Source organism: Serinus canaria, chromosome 4 (genome assembly GCF_022539315.1).
Source record: "Serinus canaria isolate serCan28SL12 chromosome 4, serCan2020, whole genome shotgun sequence".
In the NCBI taxonomy this organism is placed as follows: Eukaryota; Metazoa; Chordata; class Aves; order Passeriformes; family Fringillidae; genus Serinus; species Serinus canaria.
Window position 1 is genome coordinate 32,905,485 of NC_066317.1, and position 15,976 is coordinate 32,921,460.

The 15,976-nt window shown below is 40.1% G+C and overlaps 2 protein-coding genes across 4 annotated transcripts in view; both read left to right on the plus strand.

Moving 5' to 3' along the window:
- Window positions 1-3,840, plus strand: part of KLHL2 (kelch like family member 2) — a 53,280-nt gene extending 49,440 nt beyond the window's left edge. For both annotated transcript variants that reach the window (XM_030239022.2, XM_018926658.3), the window contains 3 exons: window positions 2,360-2,500; window positions 2,650-2,793; window positions 3,403-3,840. In XM_030239022.2, coding sequence (XP_030094882.1) covers window positions 2,360-2,500; window positions 2,650-2,793; window positions 3,403-3,431 — 314 coding nt within the window. In that variant the 3' untranslated portion in view covers window positions 3,432-3,840. The remainder of the gene's footprint in view (window positions 1-2,359; window positions 2,501-2,649; window positions 2,794-3,402) is intronic.
- Window positions 3,841-5,333: 1,493 nt separating this feature from the next.
- On the plus strand, window positions 5,334-13,606 carry MSMO1 (methylsterol monooxygenase 1). 2 transcript variants are annotated; one of them, XM_009101171.4, is made up of 6 exons: window positions 5,334-5,450; window positions 7,499-7,808; window positions 8,850-8,998; window positions 9,566-9,692; window positions 11,389-11,543; window positions 12,657-13,606. In XM_009101171.4, the coding sequence occupies exons 2-6, from the start codon at window positions 7,554-7,556 to the stop codon at window positions 12,862-12,864; spliced, it is 894 nt and encodes a 297-aa protein (XP_009099419.1). In that variant the 5' UTR covers window positions 5,334-5,450; window positions 7,499-7,553; the 3' UTR covers window positions 12,865-13,606. The 2 variants fall into 2 exon arrangements, with proteins under 2 accessions (XP_009099419.1, XP_018782204.1); XM_018926659.3 differs by having other exon boundaries at window positions 5,419-5,574.
- Window positions 13,607-15,976: the final 2,370 nt, after the last annotated feature.

A 15,976-nucleotide genomic window follows, 5' to 3' on the forward strand; every position in this document is an offset into this window, starting at 1 on the left:
TGGAGAGGAAAACTAAATGTAGACAGTTATTCCAGATTCATATAACTGAGTAAAAAAATCAACATTCTTCTGCGCCACTCTGTTAAATACATGAAAAATTATATTTTTTGTATGGCAGAGGAGTGGGTAGTCATGTGAAAATCGTGACTGTTGGTTGAGCTGGGCTGTAGAGGCCAAATAGCCAAACCCACCAGAACTGTTTCAACTGGCAATCAGTCCTGGTGGTGTTATGGGGGCTAACTAAAGAAAATTTTGTTTCTGTATTCAACTTTTGGATGTCTGGTCATCTCAAAGAACTTAAGCTCATCTCTTCTGTTCCTACTGCTTCAGCTTCACTCAAAAGCAACTTTTCAGAGGTTAACCCTCAGTTACTCTTCTTTAGTACCCACTGCTTCTCAGTTGATCAATACGGGGACAGATCTGTTTCCAGCAACATATTGGGAGGAGGAACGTCAGATCCAGATATAGGCCATTTGGGAGGGCTGAGAGATATAAGACAGGGTCCTGAAAAATGGGCAGGAAAGAAAAATAACAAAGAAAGGAGAACTCAGAAGACGGCAACAAGAGGATACAGACGGAAGGAGCAAGAAATAAGGTAGGACCTGGAAACTGGGTGTGGGATTAAGGGAAAATGAAGCACCATGGAGGAAGGGAGGACATTATTAAAAATAAGGAGCTATGAAAGAAAAAAGTGGCAATGTGGCAGAGGGTAAGCTCTACACACTGAATAGGAAGGCCAGTGACTCTACTGAAGGCATGGGTGGGGGGATTTCTGTCACATCCCATATTTAAACTGAAAATATTAGCCCTCCTTCTGTAATGTTTAATTCTACAAAGGATGAATGTTGTACTTTCCTTTCTAATAAATTGTGATCAGAGTGGGGAAAAGAAAAGTTGTCATACTATACTGTGGCATGATAGCTAGAAATAATAGCAATAAAATAGGAATTAAATTAACTGGGAAGGATATGGGGAAATGCTAGCAGTGAATATCATTGGTAAAGCCCTAAATAGCATGATTTATAAGTGTCCTATCAAGAAGCTATTTTTCAGATTTATAGTACCAATTAGCTTCCATGTTTCCTTCCTCTCTTCTTTTAATTATTAAAATCAGTCTCTTTAATAAGAAAATTTAGTCATTTCAGCAGGAGTCATTTCTCTTCATATAGAAACGGCTCTTAAATACAAAATTAGTGATATGTTTTTAAAGATATTTCAGCTTGTTATTAAGGTCTTGGGGTTCTCTTCTTTTTTTCCTTTTTTTTCTCCTTTTTTTTCCTACTTCTAATATTTTTTTTTCTTTGAGGGACTTTCCTGATTTTTTGCATTCATATTTGTTGTTTCCCTTTAAAAAGATTTTAAGTGGTTCCATGGAATACTTTATGAGCTATCTTTGCAAATCTGTATCTCTGCTTTGAGTTTCATAGTCTTAAATGTGGCATTTATTAGATTTCCCAGTATACTTTCATAGAAGTGCTTTTTTAGTTGTCTTTATAGTCCATCACTCAGAAGTTTTAATGCAAAAAAAACCCCACATTTCTGAAATTTATTATGTTTTGGTTCTAATAATGCATTATAAAGGGAGTAATAAATAAACAGGTCTTTCTTTCTGCTTCCCCCATTTCCATCTTTTCAATATGTGCAGCCAAATAGCAAGTAGATAGATCTAGCTTTACTCACGCCTTCATTCCAAGCTCACAGATTGATAAACTTTTGTTGTAAAGTAAAGGAGACCTTAGGATTAAAGGACACCCTTTAATATCCTTTTGGATATTTTGATAACTGAAGCTTGGTTCAAAGACGCTTGGTGTTCTTCAAATCCCAGAGAAGGTACTCACTGCTAACTGTTTAATTCTGTTCCATCTGTTTACAAGGTATTCCAACACTTCAGTGGAAACATCCCTATTGTATAATGTCTATCCATTCAGCTTTTACCCTCTGTACTGCGCAGCTTTTACTTTCTAAAAGTTCACTTACACTTTATCATCCTGTCAGATTTCTGTTTTGCTGGCTGAGCACATTGTCTCATTTACTGTCACTTCTAATTAGTCCTAAATTTCAACAAGCCTCATTTTCCTGCACGTCATTTTTCGTCCAAAATTTTCTAAATCTTCTGTTGCAGAACAGCTCTGGTCTTTGTATGCTGCAATATGGTAGATGGGCACGCAAGGCATTTTATCAGTGTCTTGCTGTAGTTATTGTCTCTCTGCTTTAATGCATCCTGACCCAAATGTTTTCTGAAATAGTTTCCAACATTGACTTAACGAAGGATTTATGTTAGCTGACATATTTGTTGTTTCTCCTTTGTATCGTTCAAATAATTCTCTGTTTAATTCTGCGTATTTTCATATGTTTGCAGGTGTTGGTGTGTTAAACAATTTATTGTATGCAGTAGGTGGTCATGATGGTCCTTTGGTAAGAAAAAGTGTGGAAGTGTTTGACCCCATTGCCAGTACCTGGAAGCAGGTTGCAGACATGAACATGTGCAGAAGGAATGCAGGTATGTGCAACGATGACTAAAATTGTGCCAGTGTCGATTGTGAATGGCGTGTATCTGGATTTCTGCTGCTTTCATAAAGAAAACATGCTTTTAGGGGGGGTGTGGGAGTCAATTACTACTTTTCATTTTGGTTTCCTGCCCTTTTTCAGGTGTTTGTGCTGTAAATGGTCTCTTGTATGTAGTTGGAGGAGATGACGGTTCCTGTAATTTATCAACAGTGGAGTATTATAATCCAACAACTGATAAATGGACAGTTGTGTCATCTTGTATGAGTACAGGAAGGAGCTATGCAGGTAAGGCATATAGATATTGTTAATGCACTTTTTAAAGTATAACATTTGACAAAGCATCCAAACAGAGTCCTTGTCTAAGGTAAAATCTAAGATAATAAAATGGGTAGGAAGAATCTGATGGTACATTTTGAATGATGACTTCAAATAATTACTCACTACAAGGAAAAAAAAAGGGATTAAAGTGTAATCAAGAAGCACATAAATGGTGAGTCAGAAAGATGATTCTGGTATGACCAGTTTTTTTAACAAGAAATATGTGTCTCAATCTAAGGGCTCCTATTCCAAAGTTCTTTGGGATTTGATATTTAGAAAATGAGCTGTTTCAGGAATCTTTAATTTCAATAGCTGCAGTTTTTCAAATGAGTTATTTAAGTGAATGTTAAGGATGTATTTCACTGATAGCAAACTTAAATTTGATTAGTCACAGAAACTTTTGTAACTTGACACTGATTCTGACAGCTTTGTGTCAAAGAGAAAGTAGGGAAAAATATGTACATTGTTGCTGCTGCACAGTTAAATGCTATTTGCAATGTATCATATTAATCTTTTTCTTGATTTTAAAAACAATAGTGCCTAAAAATTTATCCCTTTTTCTCCCCCTCTCTCTAGGTGTTACAGTTATTGACAAACCATTATGATCAGTAAAAGGATTTTCAACTTGATTATGCACTAGAAGCAGTCTTCAACAAGTGTATTTGAAGTGACTGAGTATCTAAGCACTTCTCTACTTGTAGCTGCACCTTGAGTCACAGTGGAAGATGTGACTGTCTACAATTACAGATGGCAGATGATGAAGATTACTCTAGGTAGAAGCAATTTGTAGGATTATTCTGCAGTTGAGCAGAAGCTGATTGAACTTTTGAAGTCTGGTGGACCATTTTTTTTATTGCAAGGTCTTCAGAAAAAACCCAACGCTTTCATAAGGACCAGCTTCTGTCAGTCATGACTGAGAAATGGATTGTGAGTGAAGAATGGTGTGTATTCTGGTGAAAGTAAATTTTTGTCTTATTTTTTCCAGAGACTAATAAATATATTTAAGGAAATGAACTGTCAGTCTTCATTGTAGGTACTGAATCCCACCTCAGCAATTCAAACTGGCATGGGGTACATTTGTTTCCTTTTATAAAACTTTTGTTACGTAACTATACTACTATGTGCATATGTTTGTGTGAGCATAAGTTGCTCTCTACTGAAACTCTTCAAAACCTGATTTTACTATTTATAATTTGGCACAGTACTTTGAATATGTCAGTACTACGTTGTAAAACAGAGATGTATTTTTTGATATGTAACAATGCTTAACACTAATTCCCGCTGAAGGAGATCAGAGATGGTTTGACACTTCTTGAGCAGGTGTAATTTCAGTATCTTTTTAATAAAAATGTTGTCTGTACTTACAGGGTTTTTTTTTTTTCCTGTTCAATTTTGGTCACGTTTAGATGTTACTTCTTTTTTACCTTTGTATCCAAAAGGTGATTTGGCATGAAAATAACTGAAAATTTATAGTGAATGTATGCAATTGCATTGAACTTGCATGGTACAAAGGCCTATTTATGCCTGTAATCTCAGCTTATATTAGCCAATATCTGAATACACTGTATATGGCCATGCTTATACAGCAGCACATTTTTATTTGTTCTTGGATGGCCTCCTTTTAACATGACCAAAGCTACTGTCATATTTGAGACATTTTCTTCAAATAAAAGTTTGTACATTGTTTCCTAATGCCAACAAGTCGCTTAAAACTTGTGTTTCTCAATACAAGTCTCAATCCAAATAATCAGTGAAATAAACGGGGCGGCGGGGGGGAAGGAGGGGGGAGAAGCTGGAGCTCTAAAGGTCGGAATGCCAAGGAATTGAGAATTATTAAGGTTCAGGAGCCAGTCATGTGAACATCACTGTTTGCCGCAGTTATGTTTCTGAAAGCTGTGGCTGTCCACGAGTGCACGAATGGCCACCATTGGCTTCCCGCGAAAGCGTCCGATCTGTGACACTGCAGCTGTGACAGGGCTGGGAGTCACGTAGGTGCCCGAATTCCATGTGCGGTGTGACGCACGGTGGGGCGAGGCGGCGGCTGCGAACGGGAACCTTGTATCGGAATTGCACACTTTCACCCGCCTGACACCATCCCGCGAATGCGGCGGGGGCCGCTGCTGCCATGACGACGCCTATGCACTTCCATCTTTTCATTAACGCGGGAGCAGGGAGCGGGCGCAGGCACCCGCAGGGGTGACACCGCGTCCGTCCGTAGCCGCGGTGCTCCTGCAGGCGAGCGCGGCGGGAGGCGGCGAGCGGCGGGCTCCGATCCCGGTTCGGCCACGGCCGCTGCACGGATCCGCTCCCGGCGCCGCTGCCGGAGCCGCTGCCGCGCCCGGGCGGGCCCCGCCCCATGGCGTCGTGCGCGTCACCTGCTGCCCGCCCTCCCCATTGGCCAGGCGCCGGGGTCTCACTATCCTCACTCCACCCCTCCAGCCAATGGCCGCTCGGGAGCTGCCGCTGCGGCCCCGCCCCCCGCCCGCCTGACCCTGCGCCTCTGCCCCCCGCCGGCCAATGGGGTAGTGGGGGGCGGGGCCGCGGCGGCGGCCAATAAGCGGCGCGCGGTGACGCGGGCGGCCCGGCGGTTGTTGTTGCGCACACGGAGCCGCCGCCACCGCCAGGTGAGGGGCGAGGGGCGAGGGCGCGGCCCGGGCTGAGGGGCTGAGGGTGCCGATGCGGGGCTGCGGGCTCCCCGAGGGTCCCCATCTCTTCTCGGCATTCTCCGCGCGTGGGTGGAGTGTGCCGGTACGTGTCCGCCGCTTGGCGGAGCCGGGCGGGACGGAGGAGCCCCGGGGCAGCCCGGCTGCTGGCTCCTCGGCTTTCCGGCGGCGTGTTCGGGGGTGGCGGCCGTGATTAAATTGCCCTGCGCGTCCGTCCGCCCGGGAGCTCGGGCTGTGCGCTGCCTCGGCATCTGCTTCGATGCTTTTGCTGTCAAGAAGTGGCAGCGTCGCGATGCTGTTGCTGAGGAAGGAAAACGATAACTAATGTTGTTGGGTAGTGGCTTGGTGTGCTGCTTAATATGTGCCAGTTAATGACACAGTGGAATGGGCTGCCCAGGGAGGTGATGGAGTCACCCTCCCCGGAGGTGCTAAAGGAATGACTGGATGTGGCACTTGGTGCCGTGGTCTGGTTGGTAGGGTGGTGGTGGGTCAGGGGTTACAGGTGGGTCATGGTCATGGGATCCCAGAGCTCTTGTCCAGCCTGCAGTTACCTGATTTGTGTCGGGTTGAGGAATGTGTTGAGGAACGGCTGAGGGAGCTGGGGGTGTTTAGCCTGGAGAAAAGGAGACTCAGAGGCGACCTTATCACTCTCTACAACTTCCTGGTGGGGATCGGTCTCTTTCTCCAGGCAGCAACTGACAGAACGAGAGGTCACAGTCTCAAGCTGCGTCATAGGTTGGAATATAGGTTGGATATTAGGAAAAAGTTTTTCACGGAAAGGGTGATAAAGTACTGGAATGGTCTGCCTGGGGGGGTAGTGGAGTCACCATCCCTGGATGTGTTTAAAAAAAGACTGGATGTGGCACTTGGTGCCGTGGTTTAGTTGAGGTGTTAGGGAACAGGTTGGACTTGATATCGAAGGTCTCTTCCAACCTTGTGATTCTGTGGATTTAGCCTAAGTGTACCAGCTGGGGACAGATCAGTGTCCTCTGGCCTGTGAGTTCCAAACCTGTGTGAGAGTGGAAGATGGACCTGTTAAAGGGGTCCAGAGGAGGGCACTGGAAGTGGTCAGAGGACACATCATCAGTGGGGAGAGGCTGGAAGAGTTGGAGGGGTTGTGCAGCCTGGAGAAGAGAAGGTTCAAGGGACACCATACTGTGGTACATAAAGGGAGCTTTTTGCTAGGGCTTGTAGTGACAAAGCACAGGGCAGTGTTGTTAAACTAAAAATGGATAGGTTTGGATTTGGCATAAGAATGATACTTTTTACAATGAGAATGCTGAGACACTGGAACAGGTTGAATGGAAAAGTCCTGTATGCCCTATCCCTGGAAGTGGTTGAAGGCCAGCTGGGATGGTGCTTTGAGTCACTTGATGTCATGAAAAATGTCCCTGCCCATCCCAAGAGGGTTGTATTGTAAATGATGTTTAAAGGTCCCTTCCAAGCCTAACCAGCAAGGAGCCTAGTCTGTGGCAATGGCATGAGTTCAGGGCACCTGCAGAAATGCAGCCTCTGTGGTTTTGGAGCTGTGAGGAAAAGGCCATTACTGAGGGAAAGGTGGATTGTCTCAAGCTAACTGGGGTGTTGATGTAATTTGCAAGGATTTTGGTTCACAGCCATGAGAAATATGGGACTAGATAATCAAGAGCTCACACTTAATTAAAAATTAAAACTAAATATTTTTTGAACCTTCCCGTTGCTCTTTTAGTACAGAATATAATTATCCTGCAAAAGCCTTGAAATAAAAATTTGGCTAGTAATTAATATTTCTTTATCCTTTTGCTCCCTTGACATAATCTCAAAACCCAAGAGCTGATTGCCTTACAAATTGCTTTGCCTCTCAAACCAATCTAAAGCTTTGTTCTTTTAGGCTGTTCTGTATGAAGAGAATCTGTCTTTCCTGTCCTTTCTCAGCTTTTACTTCTGGACTAGGTAACTACTCTATCATGTAATTTTTTTTTTCTCTGAAGATTAACTTCTGTTTATTGAATTTTTCTCAAAATTTGCAGGTTACTTACAGACAACTACAGAGGAACTGTAATTGTGATGTTTTAAGATTGAACCATGGCCATGAATGACAGCGTTAATATCTTGAACTCTGCTTATCTGGCAGTGGAATATATAGACTCCTTCTTACCTGACAATCCCCTGCAGCAACCATTTAAAAATGCCTGGAATTACATGCTGGATAACTACACAAAGTTCCAGATTGCAACTTGGGGATCACTTATAGTTCATGAAGTTTCTTACTTTTTGCTGTGTGTACCAGGATTTATCTTTCAGTTTATACCATACATGCAAAAGTATAAAATTCAACAGGTAAGAGAAAGTTATAAAGTGTACACTGACTTGTCTTTGAGCCTATCAGGCAGAGCATGCAGTCACAGTATCCTGTGTATCATCACAGTATCCTCAATGTATATGGTTCCATTTCATCTGTCACTTGGACATCCTGGGAACAATAAATTTACTCTGTGTGTGAGGAGAGAAAGAGGAGTGGATTTTAGGGAAGAAAAGGAGTTTGTTTTTTTCTCCTGAGGAAGGGTTGTGTTTTCCCCCCATGGTGTTATAGAGAGGAAAGGGTATGACAGTCTTACTGTTAGTGAAGTTTATATACATAGTTCTTATATCAGAAAGGGAAGGTGAATAGAATTCTGGCATCTGGTGTTAGAGGTGTGTCTTAAAGTATGAAATAATTACATGGTGTGCTTTTTTTAATAGCAGTGCTCTTCTTTGAAGTACCTCTATGCACATGCTCTTGAAAGGATTTTGAAATATTTTTAAAATGAAGAAAGTCTGGGATGAATTACACATTCCTAATTGGAGGCAAAAGCATATCCAGTATCTAAAGATAATTGGTTTCCCCATGTTCATTATAATTTGAATTAGAAATTAATAACACCAGCTTCTGAAGTTATTGCAGTAATTGATAGAATGTCTCCCTACAAAAACTGAATGTTTTCAAGACAATTATTTCTTCAAAAGCTTGTCTCTTCAGCCTCTTTTTGTATAATTTTAGCAATGGAAATGCATTCTGTGGTGAGGAAGGAAAGAAAACTTGGATTGTGTCAAACTGTTGAGTATGAAATGTTCCTGCTAACTATAAACACTGAAAAAACAAAAATAGTTTGGAGGTGTCTGACAAGACAGCTTATCTTAAAACACTAGCCTAGAAAAATGAGGTTTTGATAAAACTGAATCCAGTCCCCTGTTATTTGTGTTGCCTGAGTTAATCTGTGTTACTGGAAGGCATCTGTCTTCCAAGGTGAAATTATACTGACTCCAAATGAATTTTTGGAGCCCTTCACTTGTGTACAACAGGAACATGTAACACAATCAATTCTTTTTGCTTCATTTTAGGATAAACCAGAAACATGGGAAAAACAGTGGAAGTGTTTCAAAACCCTCCTCTTCAATCACTTCTTCATTCAGCTCCCCCTGATTTGTGGTACCTATTACTTCACAGAGTATTTTAACATCCCATATGGGTGGGAAGATATGCCAAGATGGTATGTAGATTTTTCTGATATGATGATGCTGAGTTACATACAGCTGGAGGCAGAATATTTAACAATTAGTGTTGTCAACTCTAATAGGAAATAATTTTTTGGCAGTGTAAACTGTGTTTGTTCATCATCCTTCATTTGCTGCTTAGCTGCTGTAAGAGCTAATTAGAATTTTCTAAGTTTTTTTAAATGGCCCCAAGCTGTTTTAATCTTTGGGAGAAAAGGAGGATTAGGAGTAAATTTATGGAAGCAAAGCAAGATTCCTGGCAGGGTGGGTTAAATGTTAGACTGGGGGTTTTATTTATCTAAATTTTTTTATTCCTCTGAAGTATCTCTACCATCCACCTTGTTTTATATCATAACATATCGACTGATGAGCTGATAAGCACCACAGCCTTTTTACCCAGTAATTAGTATTTTTTTATGTTAAAAAAGTAGTGGTGCACTGCTCTTCAGTCAGTAATAGGTATAAACATTCCTGACCATTATTAGCATATCAACTATATTCTCTTTCAGGAACAGATGTTTGCTAGTATTTTCTATAACTAATAGATCTTCTGCTTTTTAAAGGTATGTTCTGGTTGGCCAGTGTTTTGGATGTGCAGTGATTGAGGATGCCTGGCACTATTTTCTGCATAGATTACTGCATCACAAGAGAATATACAAGTATATCCATAAGGTTCACCATGAGTTTGTTGTATGTATTACTTGATTTTTTTTCTTTAATAATAGCTTTTAGTGTATGTCTCATAGAACTTACTTAAGCATCTTATTTGAAAGACCTAAGAATTTGGCATTCCTTTAACAGAGTGGTTAGATGCCTTTTCTTGGGCACTTTGTCAACAGCAGTCATCCATTTTGTTTCTGAAAAAACCTCCTGTAATTTGATTTCATTTCAGTGAAATGAAAGATCACACTCTTGCTGAAGTTTGAAGTTGAAGTGGACTTTTAAAAATGCACATACAGGTCTCATTGCTAGGGGAAGGGAAACAGTAGATGCTTGGATTTGGTTGTTCATCAGTTCTACACCACATGGGCTGTTACCCAGAGCATATGAATCCCCAGAACGTGATCAGACGGGCAGCTCTTGCACAACCTCAGTGTGTGCATCATGTACTAGGTTCAAGGAAGGGATTACAGCTCTGGATGAGGGCCTCTGGAACTAGTATAGCCCATTGTGCAATTCAAGTACACAAATATATCAGGAGCATGCATTTTGAGTGGTTCTGTATTTAGTGGTGTTGGAGCTGGCACTGAGTGCCCGGCAATGAACCGCACTTGGCTGGAGCCTGGTCGGATCCAGCAGTGCTTGCACTTTGTAGATGATAGTGATGTCATGGGGAGCCCAGGAGTCAGTGCTGTGTGTTTCTGTGCTGCTGTGTATAACCTAGGCTGTGCCAAAAGGAAACTGCAAGCTGCTGGGTCACGGATGCTTTATGCATGCTGCCGGCAATAGAGGAGCTTGGTATGGATTGATGCATGCATATGTATAGACATCTGCAGCAGCAGCTGCTCTCTTCCTCTTGCACTTGGCAGCCGCTCAGGTCTCTAGCTGGAGCAGCTTTTGGCCATTGTTCTTGAGAATGGTTAGCAGTTCTCACAGAAGTGATCTGTAGCCTAATGGCTGCTTCACTAAAAACTTTCCCTGACAGTAAAAAGAGATTTTAAAGAGTTTTTAAAGTATCCCTTAGAATAGAGTGGACTTTTTTTTTTTTCTGATGATCTTATTTATAACCTTCTGCCTTAGGTTAAAAATTTTTAAACTGTTCTTTGTGTATGGTGTTCTGTGATTGAAAACTCTTGAGAATGTCTTTTTTTGCTAAACCAAATGTAAGAATGACTGGTGTGTGTCTATGTATATGTTTTATATCAATCTCAAAATCACATTTGAGGGGTACAAATTTATTTTAAAAAGTGGTCAAAGATGAGGGATATTTCATTTTTATTTTGATAATAAATTTCTAAGTGAGTCCTGCTTCTAAGAATATTTTGGCTTCCTTCTTTCTTCTGCTTCCAAGACTGGATGTATAGGAAAGCTGATAGGAGTTTGCCAAACACTTTTAATATTCCTGAAATAACGCTTTGTCCTGGGGTGATGGTAAGCCTAAACAAAAGTTTTCAGTTTTTCAACTAGTAGTGAAGTGTTAGGAATCACTAATAGAGTGATAATCCTTATGACCTTGGAATACTGTTTTTCCAAAGAGTAGCTAAATATGTGTGTTATGGCCCTTGCTCAGTCATACCATTCCCTTGGCCCACAGGATTTTTCCATTTGTCCTGCTGTTTTCTCTTGGGGTACTGGAAAAGGGAGAGCATTGCAAAATGGTGCTTCTGATTTGGGAGTACATGAAACTGAAAATGGTGACTGTTCCCTGTCTGTTATCTCTTTCTAGTCTCCATTTGGAATGCAAGCAGAATATGCTCATCCTCTGGAAACACTGATCCTTGGAGCTGGCTTTTTTATTGGAATTGTTGTTTTCTGTAACCATGTGGTTCTTCTGTGGGCATGGGTGATCTGTCGCTTGATGGAAACCATTGATGTACACAGGTAAGGTGTTCTTTGCTTCTTAGTAATTGTTTTTTCTCTTGTCCCTACGTCCCTGCATTTCTTTTGTTTATTTGTTTGTTTATTTATTGTGAATAAGAAGGACAAGACTTCTTGTTGCTGTAGTAGAACTGACAAATTTGACTCCAAAATCTTAGGGCAAATCCCAGTAGGCTCAGTTTAGTTCATCTACACATGAATGAGATTTTATTTCCTGTGTTCAAGAGGCAGGGGACACTAATAGTTTATTTTTGAAATGATAGTATTAACACATGACCTTGTATTTGTAAATATATTATGAAGCACATAGTGTCGTATTGCAAGCTGAGTATCGGGTATTTCAATGGAGCATAAGCTACCAGTAAATTCATGGTATAAAACATTCCAGGTTTAGTCATGTTTTGCTTGTAGAGTTCCCAAAGTATATGTGGTGATAAACCATAAACTCACTGAGAAAAAATACAAATTTTCTATTATAATTATCATTTTAGCCTGTTCTCCACATGAGGGGTTTGTAATGAATTGCCTTGCACTCTCCCCACTAGGTGGTGGTAAGAGGCTTTCCAGTACTACCAAGCAAAGCAGTTGGAATCCCTCTAGAGCACACTGTTCTGCTTTTAATCTTACTTTAATCATATATTTGGATTTTAACATTTTAAGAACTTGCAGTAAGCTGAAAATAAGAGTAGGCATACAATGATTGTTGATTTGAGATGCTCTCTGATGAGCTGCTGTGCTGATGGCCGTAGCTTGCACTTAATGTTACATCTTGTTCCTCCTTCCTCACTCTAAGTTAAAACTGCTAAGCCAGCAGGAGGGCAGCCACTGTGATTTTTTTTAAGTTACCTGCTTAATTTTTTTTTTTTACTGCCTAGTAAACTGAGCTGAAAAGCAAGTTTTGTAGCCATTGTGGGATAATTTACAGAGACATTTGGCTGGGAGTGGAGGGAACTTGTTTTCATGTTAAGCCAGTATCATAGTGATTACCTTAGGACCTAAGAATACTGTAAAATATATTTCTTTCATAAAAACGAGAAGTTAATGTCTATATTTTGTAGTTTATGTCTCGGAAAAATCCTTACCCTAGTTGCTTTTCTATTTTTTGCTGCCCTGTAGTGGCTACGATGTCCCGCTGAACCCTCTCCATTTGGTGCCTTTCTACGCTGGGGCCCGTTTCCATGATTTCCACCACATGAACTTCATTGGCAACTACGCCTCGACCTTCACGTGGTGGGACAGACTCTTTGGTACAGACTCTCAATTCATTGCCTACCAAGAAAAAGAGAAGAAGAAGCAATGCGTAACGAAGAAGAAGGCTAACTAAATTTCCAGTGTAAAAGTCAACTTTTGCTTTTCTGTAAAGCAAAATAGCGATTGGGTGTTTAGCATAAATCTTGTTCCCTGGCTACTAAGAGGTAGGGAAAAACAGCTAACTGAACTGCAGTATCTTTCTAATGGGAATGTTTTCTATTTTATACATAAGTACTGCATATATTTTAACTACAGATTTAAAGATGATGGAAAAAAACTAGAGACGATTTGTGTCTTATCTTTTTTTTTTTTTGACGAGAAAAAAATCAGTTTTATCTATAATGTTGCCCATTTTTGGATCTGGGTAGAATTATGTATGTACACTGAAGTTGGTCTTAGTTTTTTTAAAGATATATTCTTGAATTTATAATATCAAATAGCAGAAGTTATTAACTAGCATCAGCACTGTATATTTAAATTTTGGGTAAAATTTGCTTAAAACCAAAACGTCTGTTACTAGGAAGCTTGGACAGGTCTTTTGCACACTGGATAATGTGAACTGCTAATAACAGAATATCTGGCTAAACATGAGTTATCAGAGACATTCCTGATCTAGATTTATTATGTTATTTAGATTACAGGTAAAATGAATAGAAATTTTTATTTGAAGACACTGTTTTTTGCTGCTCTCTTGAAGATGGTCTGTCGGTGTACTTAGCATTTACATTACATTCTTCTCTGTGTTGTAATTTGCTGATCTGACTTGTTGCTATATTTGCACTTGTGACTGATGAAATAAACGTGGTTTGGTTTGATGTGTGTATTATACTTTTCATATGCTTTTAAACACAAAGCTGAGACAAAACCATGAAGGATACAGGGTCTTACTCTCCATCTCATTAATGAAGAAGCATTATTTGTTAGGATGGTTTGCAGCAGTGCCATCTGTTAAACTACTTACAGAGGCAACAGTGAGAAATGGAAACAGAGAACACATAAATGCTGCTGGTTTTTGTTTTGAAGGACTTGGATACATATCTGCTCAATGTAGCAGTGTCTTTTGGGATGAGTGCGTTTTCAGGCTGCAGCTTGATCACAAGCTAGACTCAAAATCTGCTGCTTGAGTTGCACTAGTCACAGAAGCTGTAGTCTAATATGTTGGAATCTACTATAAGTGTTTATCTGTTGCACAAGAAATAACAGTGAAGCATTTCAGAAGGGCTTAAACCCCTAAAAGATCTTCCACTTCATACTGTCATGTCAGCTGCTCTTCAGACTTCATATACCACTTCATCTACTTGACAAGTCCCTTACACAACTTTTCGGTGTTTTGCTTACTCAAGAACACACCTGAATTTTAGTGCTGCTTCACATGCAATCTGGTATAACTGTCAAAACAGACAATCCAGTAAAAGTGCAGAGAGATCAGGCTTCTAACATAAAGCAGGGTGTTAATGACATGCAGAATGACTCAGATATTACTTGAGATGTGAAAGTAGTTCAGATTCCTCTTCTATATGTGTTTTGTTAGGAGCTTTTACTTCTTTATCTGTATCTCTGTTGAAATTCGGTATTCTTCCTCTTCCCTCTAAAAAGAAGTAAAAAAAATATATTTGACTATGGCAGGTGAACAGAACTGAAATCCCTGTCTTGTTCAGTTTTTAGCAGGGACTGGTACTTAACCCTTGCTGAATCCATCTGCACTGCCTGCCTGCATTCTCTGTGGTGGAAGCAGCCTCTTTAATCAGATTTCAAAGATGGCCATTATCCTCTGCTTTGTCAACTTCCACTCCCATCCTGCAGCTGCAGCTATACTTTGCTTTATTTGACTGAAGCATTAGCCTAAAAACAGAAGGAGCTTTCAGGGCTTCAGCTTTTCCCTGTGAACATCAATCTACTCATTTGTTCTCAGCCTGCTGGCTTATGCCTCTGCTCACACTGCCCCAAATTATGCACAACTGGGAGCCACTTGCTTAAATATTCCAGTAAAGGTATTTGTAAAAGCTTGGTGTCTCCTCAGCTGATGGAAAGCTGAAGCAAAGTGCTAAAAACATGATGAGATTGACTTACAAAGTTATAATGTATATTCCATTCTTCAAGAGGTTTAAAAATAAAGAATGCAGTTTAAACATGCATCTAGGGAAGCATGCATGGGGTTTTTTTGGACCTTTTAAAATTAGTTGAATCGATGTTTTTCTGACACCCATTGCTATTTTAGTTTTTTCGGTTATTTTATGTGCATCCTTAGTGTACGGTGTGATCACATCATTGCTTTTGATCTTTCTTTAACAAAACCCTAGAGAATTATGCAAGCTGTGCTTTATAAATTTATTTTTTGTGGAACAACAATGTGCCTGCTGGACCTCTCAACACAGAAGCTTGCATTTGAAAACCACAGGCTTGTTTTCTTCAGGACTCAGATGGACCTGCATTTTACCACCACTCCACTGCTTTTTCAAATGTAGGACCCTGTATTTATTGCTGAATGTGATGCTGGCGCATAATTGACCTACCCCATTACTTTGTGTCTTTTATGCAAATGAAGAATTGTGTGAGGAAATTACAGTTTTTAGATTTTAGGCCCTTATTAAATGAGACTTTACTGACTCCCGCCCCCCCCCCTCCATATTTTGTGAGTCTATAGAGTATGTGCAGATCTGAAAATAAAGAGGTTTTTGTGCAATAGTAGAAAAAGATACACATATGAGTTAACAGTTTTGGGTCTTCATAATGAATAACAAAACCTTACACAATCAGTTGTCCTTTATCTTCTTTAACAAGGAGACAGATTTGACTCCTAAATATGGTAGGACAGGGGAATCAGTGGGGGAGAAACACTTTCCACTACATTATCTTTCCCTGAAAGTCTGGTTTAGTTTAATTAAAGCTCATCTGTGGGAAATAACAGATGAGTGCTGTGCCTTTAGGATATGACAATAATTAAGTCCTATGTAAACCATGAATTAATTTCTTGGAGTTAATGTCAAAAAACCCCATGGAAACTGGAAAAGTATTATAACTTTATTATAACAATTAGGATTGCAAAATAATCAACTGCTTTTGGCAGCTGATGTGAAACACAAAATAAGGTGGTTTATTTTACACTACAGCACAGTGTGCTAGAAAATATTAATACTGATATTGTGATTATAAGATTATATTACTTCATTTATTTTCCTCAGAGT

Coding starts and splice junctions, on each gene's coding strand:
- MSMO1 (XM_009101171.4), top strand. CDS start 7,554: ATGGCCATGAATGACAGCGTTAATATCTTGAACTCTGCTTATCTGGCA. Junction 8,999..9,565: donor TGGGAAGATATGCCAAGATG/GTATGTAGATTT, acceptor TGCTTTTTAAAG/GTATGTTCTGGTTGGCCAGT. Junction 11,544..12,656: donor GAAACCATTGATGTACACAG/GTAAGGTGTTCT, acceptor GCTGCCCTGTAG/TGGCTACGATGTCCCGCTGA.